At 25.1% G+C, this 18,526-nt stretch overlaps 1 protein-coding gene across 1 annotated transcript; it reads right to left on the bottom strand.

Annotated features, from left to right (window-relative positions):
• Nucleotides 1-16,332: 16,332 nt before the first annotated feature.
• Bm17184 (Uncharacterized protein) lies at nt 16,333-17,510 on the bottom strand (the record flags this gene model as incomplete). The annotated part of the gene is made up of 4 exons (XM_043082968.1): nt 16,333-16,574; nt 16,672-16,749; nt 16,959-17,137; nt 17,233-17,510. 4 exons carry the CDS (start codon nt 17,508-17,510, stop codon nt 16,333-16,335), a joined length of 777 nt encoding a protein of 258 aa, XP_042938902.1.
• Nucleotides 17,511-18,526: the final 1,016 nt, after the last annotated feature.

Here is an 18,526-nt window from a genome sequence, read left to right as displayed (position 1 = left end):
TAAAGTCCAAAAGTTAGCATAAAATGTCAAAAATAGTAAATAGAATGTCAGCAGATCAAGTTTAATGCAAATAAAAGTAATCAATTAAGTTCAATAAATGTTTATTTTAGTAAATAATATATTTTCCCGGCATTGGAAGATTTTATTTGAAACAGAATTATTAAAAATTAAAACATTTCTAGTATTTATTTTATTAAAATTTTAAAATCTGTCGAAATTTCTGTAGTAACCCAATCTGGATTTGTGACTAAAATTAATTTTAATATTTATAATTGCAGATTTAATTAATTTCTGCAATGAAAGTTTGCTTTAAGGTTAACTTTTAAAGTCCAAAGTTAGCATAAAATGTCAAAAATAGTAAATAGAATGTCAGCAGATCAAGTTTAATGCAAATAAAAGTAATCAATTAAGTTCAATAAATGTTTATTTTTTGATGAAATATATTTTTCCAGCACAGGTAGATTTTATTTGAAACAGAATTAAACAAAATAAAAACGTTTTTAGTATTTATTTTATTAAAGCTTTTAAAATCTGTCGAAATTTCTGTGGTAACCCAATCTGGATATGTGACTGAAATTAATTTTAATATTTAAAAAATATTTGAAATCAACTATAATTGCAGATTTCATTAATTTCTGCAATGAAAGTTTGCTTTAAAGTTAACTTTTAAAGTCCAAAGTTAGCATAAAATGTCAAAAATAGTAAATAGAATGTCAGCAGATCAAGTTTAATGCAAATAAAAGTAATCAATTATGCTCAATAAATGTTTGTTTTAAGAAAAAATATATTTTTCCGGCATTGGCAGATTTTATTTGAAACAGAATGATTAAAAATTAAAACGTTTTTAGTATTTATTTTATTAATATTTTTAAAATCTGTCGAAATTTCTGTAGTAACCCAATCTGGATTTTTGACTAAAATTAATTTTAATATTTAAAAAATATTTGAAATCAATTATAATTGCAGATTTAATTAATTTCTGCAATGAAAGTTTGCTTTAAAGTTAACTTTTAAAGTCCAAAGTTAGCATAAAATGTCAAAAATAGTAAATAGAATGTCAGCAGATCAAGTTTAATGCAAATAAAAGTAATCAATTAAGTTCAATAAATGTTTATTTTTAGATAAAATATATTTTTCCAGCACAGGTAGATTTTATTTGAAACAGAATTAAACAAAATTAAAACGTTTTTAGTATTTATTTTATTAAAGCTTTTAAAATCTGTCGAAATTTCTGTGGTAACCCAATCTGGATTTGTGACTGAAATTAATTTTAATATTTAAAAAATATTTGAAATCAATTATAATTGCAGATTTCATTAATTTCTGCAATGAAAGTTTGCTTTAAAGTTAACTTTTAAAGTCCAAAGTTAGCATAAAATGTCAAAAATAGTAAATAGAATGTCAGCAGATCAGGTTTAATGCAAATAAAAGAATCAATTATGTTCAATAAATGTTTATTTTAAGAAAAAATATATTTTTCCGGCATTGGCAGATTTTATTTGAAACAGAATGATTAAAAATTAAAACGTTTTTAGTATTTATTTTATTAAAGCTTTTAAAATCTGTCGAAATTTCTGTGGTAACCCAATCTGGATTTGTGACTGAAATTAATTTTAATATTTAAAAAATATTTGAAATCAACTATAATTGCAGATTTCATTAATTTCTGCAATGAAGGTTTGCTTTAAGGTTAACTTTTAAAGTCCAAAGTTAGCATAAAATGTCAAAAATAGTAAATTGAATGTCAGCAGATCAACTTTAATGCAAATAAAAGTAATCAATTAAGTTCAATAAATGTTTATTTTTAAATGAATAACATTTTTCCAGCACAGGCAGATTTTATTTGAAACAGAATTAAACAAAATTAAAACGTTTTTAGTATTTATTTTATTAAAGCTTTTAATATCTGTCGAAATTTCTTAAGTAACCCAATCTGGATTTGTGACTAAAATTAATTTTAATATTTATAATTGCAGATTTAATTAATTTCTGCAATGAAAGTTTGCTTTAAAGTTAACTTTTAAAGTCCAAAGTTAGCATAAAATGTCAAAAATAGTAAATAGAATGTCAGCAGATCAACTTTAATGCAAATAAAACTAATCAATTAAGTTCAATAAATGTTTATTTTAAGAAAAAATATATTTTTCCGGCATTGGCAGATTTTATTTGAAACAGAATTATTAAAAATTGAAACATTTTTAGTATTTATTTTATTAAAATTTTTAAAATCTGTCGAAATTTCTGTAGTAACCCAATCTGGATTGGTGACTAAAATTAATTTTAATATTTATAATTGCAGATTTAATTAATTTCTGCAATGAAAGTTTGCTTTAAAGTTAACTTTTAAAGTCCAAAGTTAGCATAAAATGTCAAAAATAGTAAACAGAATGTCAGCAGATCAACTTTAATGCAAATAAAACTAATCAATTAAGTTCAATAAATGTTTATTTTAAGAAAAAATATATTTTTCCGGCATTGGCAGATTTTATTTGAAACAGAATTATTAAAAATTAGAACATTTTTAGTATTTATTTTATTAATATTTTTAAAATCTGTCGTAATTTCTGTAGTAACCCAATCTGGATTTTTGACTAAAATTAATTTTAATATTTAAAAAATATTTGAAATCAATTATAATTGCAGATTTAATTAATTTCTGCAATGAAAGTTTGCTTTAAAGTTAACTTTTAAAGTCCAAAGTAAGCATAAAATGTCAAAAATAGTAAATAGAATGTCAGCCGATCAACTTTAATGCAAATAAAAGTAATCAATTAATCAATTAAGTTCAATAAATGTTTATTTTTAGAAAAAATATATTTTTCCGGCATTGGCAGATTTTATTTGAAACAGAATTATTAAAAATTAAAACATTTTTAGTATTTATTTTATTAAAATTTTTAAAATCTGTCGAAATTTCTGTAGTAACCCAATCTGGATTTGTGACTAAAATTAATTTTAATATTTAAAAAATATTTGAAATCAATTATAATTGCAGATTTAAATAATTTCTGCAATGAAAGTTTGCTTTAAGGTTAGCTTTTAAAGTCCAAATTTAGCATTAAATGTCAATAATATAAATTAAAATATCAGCAGCTCGAGTTAATTCAAATAAAAGTAATCAATTAAGTTAAATAAATGTTCATTTTTAGATAAAATATATTTGTCCAGCACAGGTAGATTTTATTTGAAACAGAATTATTAAAGATTAAAACATTTTTAGTATTTATATCATTAAAACTTTTAAAACCTGTCGAAATTTCTGTAGTAACCCAATCTGGATTTGTGACTAAAATTAATTTTAATATTTATAATTGCAGATTTAATTAATTTCTGCAATGAAAGTTTGCTTTAAGGTTAACTTTTAAAGTCCAAAGTTAGCATAAAATGTCAAAAATAGTAAATAGAATGTCTGCAGATCAAGTTTAATGCAAATAAAAGTAATCAATTAAGTTCAATAAATGTTTATTTTTAGATAAAATATATTTGTCCAGCACAGGTAGATTTTATTTGAAACCGAATTAAACAAAATTAAAACGTTTTTAGTATTTATTTTATTAAAGCTTTTAAAATCTGTCGAAATTTCTGTGGTAACCCAATCTGGATTTGTGACTGAAATTAATTTTAATATTTAAAAAATATTTGAAATCAACTATAATTGCAGATTTCATTAATTTCTGCAATGAAAGTTTGCTTTAAAGTTAACTTTTAAAGTCCAAAATTAGCATAAAATGTCAAAAATAGTAAATTGAATGTCAGCAGATCAACTTTAATGCAAATAAAAGTAATCAATTAAGTTCAATAAATGTTTATTTTAAGAAAAAATATATTTTTCCGGCATTGGCAGATTTTATTTGAAACAGAATTATTAAAAATTAGAACATTTTTAGTATTTATTTTATTAAAATTTTTAAAATCTGTCGAAATTTCTGTGGTAACCCTATCTAGAATTGTGACTAAAATTAATTTTAATATTTTAAAAATATTTGAAATCAATTATAATTGCAGATTTCATTAATTTCTGCAATGAAAGTTTGCTTTAAAGTTAACTTTTAAAATTTAGCATAAAATGTCAAAAATAGTAAATAGAATGTCAGCAGATCAAGTTTAATGCAAATAAAAGTAATCAATTATGTTCAATAAATGTTTATTTTAAGAAAAAATATATTTTTCCGGCATTGGCAGATTTTATTTGAAACAGAATTATTAAAAATTAAAACATTTTTAGTATTTATTTCATTAAAACTATTAAAATCTGTCGAAATTTCTTAAGTAACCCTATCTAGAATTGTGACTAAAATTTATTTTAATGTTTAAAAAATATTTGAAATCAATTATAATTGCAGATTTCATTAATTTCTGCAATGAAGGTTTGCTTTAAGGTTAAATTTTAAAGTCCAAAGTTAGCATAAAATGTCAAAAATAGTAAATAGAATGTCAGCAGATCAAGTTTAATGCAAATAAAAGTAATCAATTAAGTTCAATAAATGTTTATTTTTAGATAAAATATATTTTCCCGGCATTGGAAGATTTTATTTGAAACAGAATTATTAAAAATAAAAACATTTTTAGTATTTATTTTATTAAAATTTTTAAAATCTGTCGAAATTTCTGTAGTAACCCAATCTGGATTTGTGACTAAAATTAATTTTAATATTTATAATTGCAGATTTAATTAATTTCTGCAATGAAAGTTTGCTTTAAAGTTAACTTTTAAAGTCCAAAGTTAGCATAAAATGTCAAAAATAGTAAATAGAATGTCAGCAGATCAAGTTTAATGCAAATAAAAGTAATCAATTAAGTTCAATAAATGTTTATTTTTAGAAAAAATATATTTTGCCGGCATTGGCAGATTTTATTTGAAACAGAATTATTAAAAATTAAAACATTTTTAGTATTTATTTTATTAAAATTTTTAAAATCTGTCGAAATATCTGTAGTAACCCAATCTGGATTTGTGACTAAAATTAATTTTAATATTTAAAAAATATTTGAAATCAATTATAATTGCAGATTTAATTAATTTCTGCAATGAAAGTTTGCTTTAAAGTTAACTTTTAAAGTCCAAAGTAAGCATAAAATGTCAAAAATAGTAAATAGAATGTCAGCCGATCAACTTTAATGCAAATAAAAGTAATCAATTAATCAATTAAGTTCAATAAATGTTTATTTTTAGAAAAATATATTTTTCCGGCATTGGCAGATTTTATTTGAAACAGAATTATTAAAAATTAAAACATTTTTAGTATATATTTTATTAAAACTTTTAAAATCTGTCGAAATTTCTGTGGTAACCCTATCTAGAATTGTGACTAAAATTAATTTTAATATTTTAAAAATATTTGAAATCAATTATAATTGCAGATTTAATTAATTTCTGCAATGAAAGTTTGCTTTAAAGTTAACTTTTAAAGTCCAAATTTAGCATAAAATGTCAAAAATAATAATTAAAATGTCAGCAGATCAAGTTTAATGCAAATAAGAGAATCAATTAAGTTCAGTAAATGTTTATTTTTAAACGAATTATATTTTTCCAGCATTGGCAGATTTTATTTGAAACAGTATTAAGTAAAATTAAAACATTTTTAATATTTAATTTGTTAAAACTTTTAATTTCTGTCCAAATTTCTTAAGTAACCCAATCTGGATTTGTGACTAAAATTAATTTTAATATTTAAAAAATATTTGAAATCAATCATATTTGCAGATTATGATTGATTTCAAATATCACTATTCAAAAATTTAATTAATTTTGCTGCTGAAATAATGTTTAGAACTCAATTATTAAAGTTTAGTTTTTTATTTATACTGAAAATATTTATACTGCAAGAATTTTATTTATACTTCAAGAATTTTTATTTATACTGCAAGAATGGTTTAAAACTATCACTGTTTCACTAAATACTTTATTCATATTTAATATGATATCCTTTGATGATTCATTTTTTTTTGTTTAATTTCTTTTGCATGAAAATATTTCATTACTAATTTAATATTATTTAATCGTATTTATTGGAATAAATTTCATTTTATTTCAATTGATTAAATGAAATCAATGAAATGACTTTATATTGATTTCCCATTTTAAATTATAATTTCTTTCTACTAATTAATTAAGTTTATAATCAGTTTAAAAAGCAAAATTTCTATGCATTCCAAATTTTCATATAAACCTAACAAATTTAATTAAATTTCTCTTTTTTTCCAAGTTATCTTCTTGAGATATAAGCTGTAAATTAATCAGAATTTCTTTTTTTGTAATTATTAAGATTTAGTTGAAAATACTTTATATAGATATAATGAACACATTTTGCATCATGTACTATTACTAATCATTATTAATTTTAAAAAACACAAATTTAATAAATATAAATCTTCTTTTTGCTATCTTTCTCTTCCCGTGCAAAAAAAAGAAAATTAATTGTAGAAGAATGAAAAAGATTAAACGATTAGTTGAGTATTTAATTACTTCCATAAGTTTTGAAGCAAATTTAAATTACAAATTTAATTATTATTACCTTCTTTTTAACAAATCTTATTTATCTATGAATAAAAAATTAGTATATTTCTGTAATCATTGCTCTAAATTAATATTTATTTTAACACATTTAAACATTTCGACATTTTATTTTGTTAGTTTCATTTCCATAACAGAAAAATATGTACAAAAATGGAATGAAATTCAATTTTTTTTTTTTTTGTCTTGTTGTTACTGAAAGTAATTTAGAATGGAATAATTTGAATGATGCAAAATTTTGATAATTAATTTTTTTGCAGATGTAATTTTTATTAGATAATTAATTTTGAATTAGTCGATTAAAAACATCGATAACTATTTTCTGATGCTAATGCTTTTGTAACAAAAGTAATGGACCTATGCAGTACGCTTCTCCCATCTATCTTAAAAGGTTTTCATTTTCTCATTTATTTTATCACTAGTTAATTTTTATTATTTAGTTTATTTATTCAAATATCGTTTACAATCCTAAATTTAATCTATATGTTAATTTAAAATTTTACTAAATACAAATGATTGAAATGAAGATTAATTGATTTTCATGTTCATATAAAGCAATCGTATATTTATTTCATTCAACAATTTGCAAACGTAAATTCTTCATAATGACGTTTATCCGTGACGTTGATACGTTATATACGTGCAGATCACCGTATTATCTTTATCGACCGTATCAGCTTGAAATTCAACGAACAACAATTCCTAACAATTCAGCAGTGCTTCATCGTACACCAAATCTTGATATCTTATCAGAAATTAATCGACGATCTAGACGACTCGAACGTATTGTTTCTTATCAAAAAATTTTAACAGTTACTCAGGTATTTTCGTTTTTTGTTTTGAATTTTTGATAAAAAATTGAATGTAATAAGTTTTACTTTTCGAAAACATTTGTAATAATCTAAGAATTGTATGAGTTAATATGAAAAATTTTTTTTTATCATAATATATTTGGATTTAACTTTTACTTAAGAAATATTTTCAATATTTTCAATTATTTCGTTTTAAAAATTAGTGATAACTACTTACCTGTCAATTTGAATTTGCCATAACAAGTTGAAAATTAAACTTGAATTTATTATAAATTTTTTTACTATTTTTTTTTTTTGTTAATTTTTGCAATAAGAAAAGTAAAGACAGAAAATTCAAGTTTTTTTTTTTTTTTTTTTTGATAATAATTTTTCTTAAAATAAAAGAGCAAAAAGTTTCATAATTTGAGGCATAAAAAGCAACTAAATTATTAATTGCGATAATTTATAAATATCAAATGACAGCACATATACGAAGGGTTAAATTTTATATGTTATTTTCCAATTAAAATAAATTACAAGAAATAATTTTCGTTTTTATTTCACATTTTAAAAGAAACAAAAAAAAAGGAACGATTCTTTTAGATGTTACTTTCACTACATTTGATTATAATGGAAATGACAAAATTTTTGTTAATACGGGAGCATTTCAATAATTGGGAACAAAAATTTGTCCTCGTAAGTTTAATCATTCCTTTCATTTAAATAGCATTTAAATACTAATAAAATATACTAATTTCTTTAAAAATGTTAAACTTTCTTTAACCTTTTTTTTTTTTGAAAGTTAAAGTATTTGCAATTGAAAATTATGTTCATTTTGCTGAAAAGTTAGCGACAGAAAATTTTAGAAAATAATCGAAATAATAGAAAGAATTCAGAATGATAATTATTGATAATTTCAGATATGCGAAATGTTTCAACCAATACTTTTTGCTACTATTGCATTTATAACATTTTACAGCGTTTTGCGACCAACAAAAAGTATCACACAAATCGCTATCGCATCACTTGTCGCAACATTAAAACCATTATTCAATGAAATGCTCGTTTAAAAGATAAATTGCATTATTATTATCAATGCAATTCAATTAATATAACAAAGAAAAAAAAAAATCTGCAGAAATCATTTATAATCCATCAGTTTATATATATATATATATATATTTTTTTTTTTTTTTTGATTTTAAATTATTATTGTAAATTCTAATTTTTATTTTTAGTGATAATCAGAATTTTAGCGTAATTTAAATTTGATGAAATATTTTTTCTATTTTGTTCTTACTAAATTTGAAAATTCTCTTTCACTCTTTTTTTTGATTTGATTTAAAACAAAAGTAGACAAATTCTTTCAGCAAGATTATTTTCTTTTAAAATATGTTTTATCTCTTAAAATTCACGACTGCTTTTTAATCGAACTTTAAATTTTATTAAGTGAGTTTTATAAGAATATACATGTGCAAGAATATACATTAATTTATTAGTTTTATAATTTTATACATAGTTTTATATGAATATATATTACAAACACAATAGACAATCGCTGCACTAACAAGAAGTAGAGAGAACAATTTCATAAAGTAGAAATGCTTTCCCGAAAATCGTCACCCATCTGATAATAAGGGTTACTGAGGAAAAACTTTTTTTCTCACATTTATGATGTCGTCTTCAATACAATTTTCAACAGAAATAGTAGACATAAATTTTTTATTTCGTTTAAGTCAATCTATTTAGAAAAGCGGAAAAAAAAAAGGAAAATGTAACATACTTGCGTAAGTCCGAGGTAGATGGAGACACTTTCACTAACGTATAGGATGATACCATCCAGGTCAACAATAGCCAGAAAACCATCCAAACACTCTAGCAATGCTGTTGCAGACCATAAACATCGATGCTCCTCTGAGATTAGTTTTCAAGACTGCAATTATTTTCATTCCAAAAATTTGAATGATTCAAGTTATTCAAATTCAAGAAAAAAAAAAGATAAAAAATTCAAAATAGGCTCATTAAAAAAACCTGCAGCCTTCAGTCTATAAATTAAAGAAAAAATTTTTTTGAAGTTCCAGATAAGAATCACTATTTGGAATATTTACTGTCACACAAGGTATCCAACAAAGAGATCGAAATTTGAGCATCAAAATTGAAAATCAATATCCAGTAATTTCAAGGAATTCCTTTTCGGCATTTTCAAATGAAGCTAAACAATATGTTGGGAAGATTGATTATTCCCACTAATTCTAACGGCTAGATTCCAATGATGTTTTTAAATAACCTGTTTGCTTACGCTGCAACTGGCGTGCATTTCAGGTTTTCATAGCTAAAATTGAAGAAAAATGAATTTGCCTAATGTTTGCAGATGCAGGAAAAACAATTCTTGCATTACTGTGGGCTGTTTATTTTGAAAATTTACATAATGCAAGATATCAATAATTCTTGTTAACAAAAAAAAAAATACATTTCGTTGCAACTTTTCGTAACCGGCAAAGAGTCAATGCAACCCGCAATATAGCAATCCGATCCACATGTGTAACTGTTGCTTCATCAACAATTGGTATCACTACTTTGAGATCCGCAAAGATGTCCGCTTCCTTACCACGTCGATCACGTGCAGCAAAACGAGATGACTCACGACGTCGGTCAAGATTTCTAAAAAAAAATAAAAAAAAAACTAGTATTTTCAGACGCATACAATGAATGCAAAAACAAATCACCTGATAAATCCCTTCTATTTCGATTCAAAAGATTTCATTCGGACAATATTAGTATAACTTAAAGTAAAATCAATGGTGAAAACAATTTGGTGGTTGGTAATTATTAGTTTTTTTTTTTCTTTTTATCAATGAACTATGTCAATTTGAAAAGAATGAATAGAATTAGGCCTGTGCAATTTATTTTTTTTTTATGTGAATTAGAATTACTTCATTGATACAGTCATTAAAATATTAATCATTAAGAATTAACTGATAGATTACCTATTAATTCAGCAATATTATTTCCATCGAAATTTTATTTAACAATTGGAATCATCTTAACAACATATTCTTAAATTATTTCGCATCCGAACTATTCAACAATTTGTAAGCATAAGTTAACAACTGATAAAGTTCGAATTACTTTGCTGTAATGCTAAGGAACGAACATTGCAGTAAAAAAAAAAAAAAAAAAGAACCCATTCGAACTTGCGACTAACACATCGTGTAAAATAATTATCATATAAAATAACAGATCGTATAAAATAATTCTGTCTTGCTGATAAGATCACTTATCAGTGTCATTTGCTTTTTAAAGAAGCAGCTTATTCCCTTTTTTTCCTCATTATTTGCCATTTCACCCTTTTCCATCTTGCAATTTCATTTTGTTACTTATATTCAAGTAACACTTAAAGTCATTAGCAATAAATTTTTTGCAACAATTTTATAAACATAATTAATTACTCCGATGGCAAAAACAGCTTAATCTCATCACTCTTCTATGATCGATCATTTTTCATAAAGTTAAATATGCAGTTAAAAGAAAAAATAAACGACAATTGTAATAAAAAATTAAAGAATAAAACTTTCCATCTCTTAATTCAACCTATTTGTCACAATAATTTTTCTATCTTTATCATAAAATATCCATCTCTTTGTTACATTCTTCGCAGCACTAATTCATCTCTTATTTTCCTATCATACATCATTCAGGTAGAAGTTGTTAGCTCAATTAAATCTTCTCTCATACTTCTTATCTTAAAAAACCATAAAGATATATCGATATAGAGTAGAGCTAAACTAAAAGTAATCATTATTCATATTTTAAATATTGCACAAAAAATCCTAACAGAAATTATATTCCTTATAAAATTTCATATGAAAAATATATTTAAATTATGCTTTCTAATTACTGATTAAATAATTATCATGAAATTAATCTCATCCATTCATAAATGATACAAATCAAAATAATTGATTCAAATTATCAAAAATGAAAAAAATAAATTAATTAGGGATTATGTTACACAAATAACAATTCAAAGAGAGAGAGGGGAAGAGAAAGAGAAAGAAAACATAAATTCTGAACCATAAATTATAACAAAATCGAGCAATAATTCGTAGGAATATATTTTAGTACAATCTTATCCTTAATTTTTAGCATTTGCATAAGAAAAAAGGGAAGTAAACATAATTAAGAAACCAAAAAACTTTGAAAATCCGCCTTTCCAGGGTGGCATTAATTTCACTAATCGGAATTAGTCGCATGCTGCACCCAAACCCACTGCTAAATGATCCTTTGAGGGATTTATTTCGTGTGATTCAACTTAGGATAAAGTTATTTCCGTTACTCATAATTCTCTAATTATCTTCCCAACTTTCTATTTTTATTAACTCTCATCGTCTTTCTCACACCATAAATACACTCTTTTCACTTCACCTATAATTATTAATTAGTTAATTAATTGCTATTTACAATTAATTTTATCTTCTGAGCATTTGGTAGAATTCGTTCGAGTATTTTAGCCTATATCATAACAAATAAAAAGATGTCACCAGCATGAAAGTAGATTATGAAGGTGGTTTAATAAAAATGTAATGTTAAACAAATAAGTTCAAATGATTTCATAATGTTGATCGAACCTAATCATTAAATTCGCTGTAACTCAAAACAATATTCACTAAATGAATTAATATCATTTTCAACGTACATGTCTATACTTAAAATTCATTTTTGCATTTAAAATGAATTGAAAATGATTAGATGGGATCGATTATTTCTGATTTTATTATTTATTTATTTCAAAAAATTCTTTTCACAATTTTCTGCCATGATAAACAAGGAGATGACACTAATATGAAAGAAAATCATGACCATGAAGATGACGTATTGCCAGTAAATTCAAAATACTTTTGTGAGGTTGGTTAATTTTATTTTTGTAACTTCATTAGTATTTTAAAATTTACATTTTCGTTAAATTTATAGTTTGAGCCGCTAAGAATGGTGTTAGCTGCACTAATTCAAATCATTTTGAATGCATGGATTAATATTTTCTTACGTAATTTTTTATGTAAATCACTTAATTGAGATCAATTTTTTTAAAAAAAATTAATTTATTATTTGACATGTAATGACTATCTGATTTTTTAATAATAACTAGAAATATTATTCGAAAATTGCTAAAACAATAAAATTGAAATAATTTAAAATGAGATTTAAGAGAAAAAATGCATAGAAATTAAGCATACCGTTGTCTCGAAGACATAAGTTATAGCAGCATCCCACTGAAATGCTTTCTGGTTTGAATAGCATATGGCATTGAACACTGATATGCTTGCTTGATCGTAAGGATGCACTGCAATTTATAAACTATATTTAATTATTGTTTATGAGAAAAGTTCACTTTGAAATTAGGTGAAGAATAAATTGAAATAAATAAATTGGAAATATAATAACAATAAGACATTATAGTAATTTAATAACACTACTACTAATAGTAATAACAATACTCAACACGCATGCAAGAACAATGTTAATAGAAATCAATGAAGCCAACAAAAAAAGCATGCACTTCAATACAAAAAAATGCCATAATAACAAATGGTATGAGTAAAGATACAAAATGCTGTAGTTAATGGAATTAACTGAAAAATGCATGCAAAAACAATGTTAATAAAAAACGGGTGAAAAATAAAAGCATGCAATAAATGCAAAAGAGAAAAGTGTACATCTTAATAATAAGTGGTGTAAGTTCACAAGACACATGCATGTTAGTAAAACTAACCAAGAAACGCATGCAAAAACAATGTTAATAAAAAAACAGCGAATAGTATAAAGTAACAAAAAGCATGCAGTTAATAAAATTAACCGAAAAATGCATGCAAAAACAATGTTAATAAAAAAAAAAAATGATGAGAACAACGAAAAAAATAAAAGCATGCAATAAATGCAAAAGAGAAAAGTATACACCTTAATAATAAATGTTGTAAGTTTACAAAAAACATGCATGTTAATATAACTACCCAAGAAACGCATGCAAAAACAATGTTAATAAAAAAACAGCGAATAGTATAAAGTAACAAAAAGCATGCAGTTAATAAAATTAACAAAAAATGCATGCAAAACAGTGTTAATAAAAAACGAGTGAAAAATAAAAGCATGCAATAAATACAAAAGAAAAAAGTGTACACCTTAATAATAAATGTTGTAAGTTTACAAAAAACATGCATGTTAATATAACTACCCAAAAAACGCATGCAAAAACAATGTTAATAAAAAAACAGCAATTAGTATAAAGTAACAAAAAGCATGCAGTTAATAAAATTAACCAAAAAATGCATGCAAAACAGTGTTAATGAAAAACGAGTGAAAAATAAAAGCATGCAATAAATACAAAAGAAAAAAGTGTACATGAGAAAAAGATACAAAGAACATGCAGTTAATAAAATTAACAAAGTGCATGCAAAAACAATGCTAATAAAAAACGAGTGAAAAATAAAAGCATGCAATAAATGCAAAAGAAAAAAGTGTACATGAGAAAAAGATACAAAGAACATGCAGTTAATAAAATTAACAAAGTGCATGCAAAAACAATGCTAATAAAAAACGAGTGAAAAATAAAAGCATGCAATAAATGCAAAAGAAAAAAGTGTACATGAGAAAAAGATACAAAGAACATGCAGTTAATAAAATTAACAAAGTGCATGCAAAAACAATGCTAATAAAAAACGAGTGAAAAATAAAAGCATGCAATAAATACAAAAGAAAAAAGTGTACACCATAATAATAAATGTTGTAAGTTTACAAAAAACATGCATGTTAATATAACTACCCAAGAAACGCATGCAAAAACAATGTTAATAAAAAAACAGCAAATGGTATAAAGTTACAAAAAGCATGCTGTTAATAGAACAAACTCAACACGCATGCAAAAACGATGTTAATAGAAATGAGTGAAGCCAACAAAAAAAACATGCATTTAAATACAAAAAAAATGTGCGCCATAATAACAAATGCGTGAGTAAAGATACAAAATGCATGCAGTTAGTAGAATTAATCGAAAAATGCATGCAAAAATACAGTTAATAAAAAACGAGTGAGAACAACGAAAAAATAAAAGCATGCAATAAATGCAAAAGAAAAAGTGTTCATGAGAAAAAGTTACAAAAAGCATGCAGTTAGTAAAATACAAAATATGCACATGTTAATAGCAAAAATAAAAAAAAAATAAAAAAACACGCAATTAGTAGAAATAACCGAAAACACATGCAAAACCAATATATACAAAAAAAAGATAAAAGTGAAAGATTTTTGAAATAAAAAAAAAAAAAGTGATACAAAATAGTGGTAATACAACAAAAATAAATTAGTATCAGTGGAATGGACAAAAGTTAGCAAGAAGTAAAATGCTAAAGGCATGAAAAAATGAAAATAGCAACAAATGAAATGAATGAAAAAAAGCATGCAAATAATAAAATCCAAAAAAAAATTACCAAAAAAAGAAAAAAATCCATAAAAAGATTCCAAAAAATAATCCGAATAAAAAGAATTAATTTCAAAAAAGATTTTTGATTTTAACTCAATTCAGAAAAAAAATTGAAAACGCAAAAATTAAAAAAAAAAAAACAAAAATTAAATATTTTTGATATCTTTTTAAAGCCCAAAGCTCTACCAATTCAAAAAATATACTTAAAAATGAATAGAGATCAAGAATTTTGAAATTTATTCCAGATTTCAAAAGGCCCTTCATCTGAATTTTAAAACCAAACATTTTTTCTATATGCTTCGTTAATGTTATACTGACGAAGGAAGGTATAATTCTGTACCTCCCTTCGACCACCCCTACCCTCCCTCCCACCACATACACACAAAGATAATTACAGAGATAATTACAAATGATATCAACTTATGATTTAGCTCAAAATAAAATTCAAAATTAGATCTTATTAACTCAATCCTCTATTGACAACTTATCCTATTTAAATTAAAAGACTACTTGAATACAAACAGAAATTCTAAAAAAATTGCTCTATTCCATTAAAAATATATTCATGTGATGAAATTTGTGCATTTTTTTAATAGCCAAAAAATCATCTTAAAATGTAAATAACTTATTACAAGTTAGAAAATACAAAAAATAAATATAGAATAAGTTGATATTCGATGTATACAGCAATAAAATTAAATAAAAAATTTAACACCATTAGTAACACTAAAATAACAATGAAAATTTTCATTAAACAGAAATAATGGATAAAGTAACAATAATTGTAAAAAAAAAACAATAATTGTGATAAGTTTAGAAAATCAAAAAAAAAAAAGAAAAAAAAAACAGTTATTAAACAGTTATAAGTAATATCAAAAAAATAAGAACATTAAATTACATTATTTAAATGAAAAAAAAAAAAAATAAAATACACAATTTTTAATAAAAATTAGCAGCCCAAAAGGCTAAAAAAACAAAAAAAAAGCAGGAAAAAACAACTGATTTCAAAGTAATGTGATTTATCTTTTGTGATGGCAAAAAAATGCCCTTTACAAGCTTTTGATTACTCTATCACTAAGATGGTAAATGACATACAAAAACGTAAAACAGTTACAAACTCCTCAGCCTTTTCTATATTTTGAAATCAGTTGTTCTTATGTTAAATCAAAGAACAAATTTTTTTTTTTTTTCATTTTTTCTATTTTTAATTTTTTTTATTCTTTTGATTTTTTTTTTTGGTTTTTTTGATTTTTTTGTTTTTTAGTTTTTTTTTTTTTATTTTTTAGTTTTTTTTTTTTTTTATTTTTTGTTTTTTTTTTTATTTTTTAGTTTTTTTTCTATTTTTTAGTTTTTCATTTTTTTTTTTTTTTTTTAATTTTTTGGATGTTACTAACCAGCTTTCATTGGAAGAGGATGGAGATTCGCAGCAGGCAGCGACAGGTGGCCGCATGAGGAAGACCAGGCAATAATATTAGCCTAAAAAAAACCACTGATTAGAAAAATTACGAGACCCACTTTAATATTTTGTTTTCTATGGTCATTCACTTTTTTTTTTTTTAACTTTTAAATTTCACTTCTTCAATGCTAATTAATTTCTTACCTGGGATGAAGAGGTGATGCGCATCCTCTTCTCTTCCTACCAGGTCAAGTCTGCGCCGCTTCACCTGTCGTTCGCTTATTACGGCCGCGCATGCCCTCGGGCACCAATCGAGGGCATGAAGCTCCATTGCTGCCGTTCTCTGGGCGGCCGTAAATTCAGGTGGCAGCAAGAGGTAATGCCCACAACGGGCACAAAAACCTGGAATATGCAAATTAATCAGTCTACTGGCTTTTAAATGAATCAAATGTAGCGATATCTTTAAAAACTAATTGGAAATTCATTTCGCAATACTTACCATCTTGCTTGTGTGTTCTCGACGCGTGAATGCGCCACCCTTTCAACGTTTCAAACTGCCTGCAGCAGAGGCCACACACTGAAAATAGAAATAGTAAGAAAATATTGTTGCACAAACTGTTCTTCGAGTATCGATATAGAATTTTGTAATCGTTTTAGTGCATTATAAGGGATGAAATTTTCGATGATATCATATGATTTTATCAATACAAAGTCAAAATATGATTGTATTTCTTCTACAAATTGCGGCATATAATCATTTCTTAAGTTATTAAAATTATAACTTACCGATGTTCTTGCTTCCTTCTCCTTGTGCCACCGTGTATGGCTCTGCTTGCGGCACTATCAACTCTCTTCGGAGTTGCTCCGGAAGATTTTTTAAATCAGCTGGTTCGAATTTCTCCGGAGGTGCCGCAGCCATTGCTTCTTGCATGGCAGGAACCGGGATTCTGATTGTCCTCGTTCGCCTGAAACAGTTTTATATTTATTGCAAATTATTGGGTAGGTAAGGTTAATATCTAGTTAGCAAATTAGTACAATAGCTGCTAAAACTTAAACTTACAGGACGAGTTCGCGTACTGCTCCTACCGGTTCCTCGATCTCCATTGGTACCCCCGGTACCTCAGGCTCTTCTTCTTCTTCCTCTTCTTCTGGCAGAGGGGTCCACTCTGCTTCTGATGGCCAGTTCTCGGCCTCATCACCATTTTCATTTTCAGGCAGAGGAGCCCACTCTGCCTCTTCTTCGTTAAATTCCGGCTCCTGAGGTACCGGGTCCTCTTCCATTGCTGGCTGGGCACTCTGCCCTACCAGTTCCTCCAACCTCCACCCCGCCTCCGCCATCTTTCCTATGAGCAACTGTTCAAACTGAAAAAGCTATTTTTTACAGTCACTTTTTAAATTTGAAGCAGTGCAAAGTTCATCAACTCTTTCTTCATACTGTATCAATTTATTAAAAAAAAAAAAATAATAATAATATAAAAAATAAAAGCAAAAAAGAGGAAGACAAAGTGAAAATTACCTGAACAGTCCTGCTCACGAACCTTTGCAAAATCCGGTACATCTCCGGCTCCCTTTTAAGGTATTCGAAAAGCATTTCAATTTCTTGATCCTCCATGGGAGCCACAATTCTATAAAATTAGCAAACTTATCAAATTTTCACTAAGCACAAAGACCAGTGACGTAACTATTATTTACCTATGGTAAAAGAACACATGATAAAAAAACACTGATTTACATATTTTAATTTACCTACACATAATTCTATTTATGCTAATCACTAAATACCCCATACTTTCACTGATAATTCTGACACAACAAAAGTACAGGAAAATAGTCACGTAATAGTATGCAATCTTTGGCGCTCGAGAGTTTTTCATAATAATAGACAGGAAAATAGTGACGAAAATGAACATTCATATAATAGTATTTCTTTTTTACCTACACATAATTTTAATTTACCTACACATAATTCTATTTATGCTAATCATTAAATACCCCATACTTTCCCTGATAATTCTGAAGCAACAAAAAGAAAAGAAAATAGTGACGAAAATAAACATTCATAATAATAGTATTTCTCTGCAATATTTCGCGCTCGAGAGTCTTTATTCTTTCGCGCTCATGAAGATTTTTTTTTCATCTAATATATGGAGACTGTTCCATCTTCGAATATTTCTTTGGTCTCTACTACATCTCGACCTAACATCTTTGTACTATGTATATTATCGTTCTTCTACATAAACTTTCTTTTTCTTCTCTCAATTATTTCTATTAACTAATGCAGATTTTTATTGATTTTCTTAGGAATGAATAGACAAATAAAGGTTACGTACAAATTACCACTTCTGATTTTTTCA

The sequence above is a fragment of the Brugia malayi genome (genome assembly GCF_000002995.4).
Source record: "Brugia malayi strain FR3 genome assembly, contig: Bm_048, whole genome shotgun sequence".
NCBI classification, from domain to species: domain Eukaryota; kingdom Metazoa; phylum Nematoda; class Chromadorea; order Rhabditida; family Onchocercidae; genus Brugia; species Brugia malayi.
The sequence above is the reverse complement of the archived record's forward strand: the minus strand, read 5'-3'. Positions and strand labels throughout refer to the sequence as shown.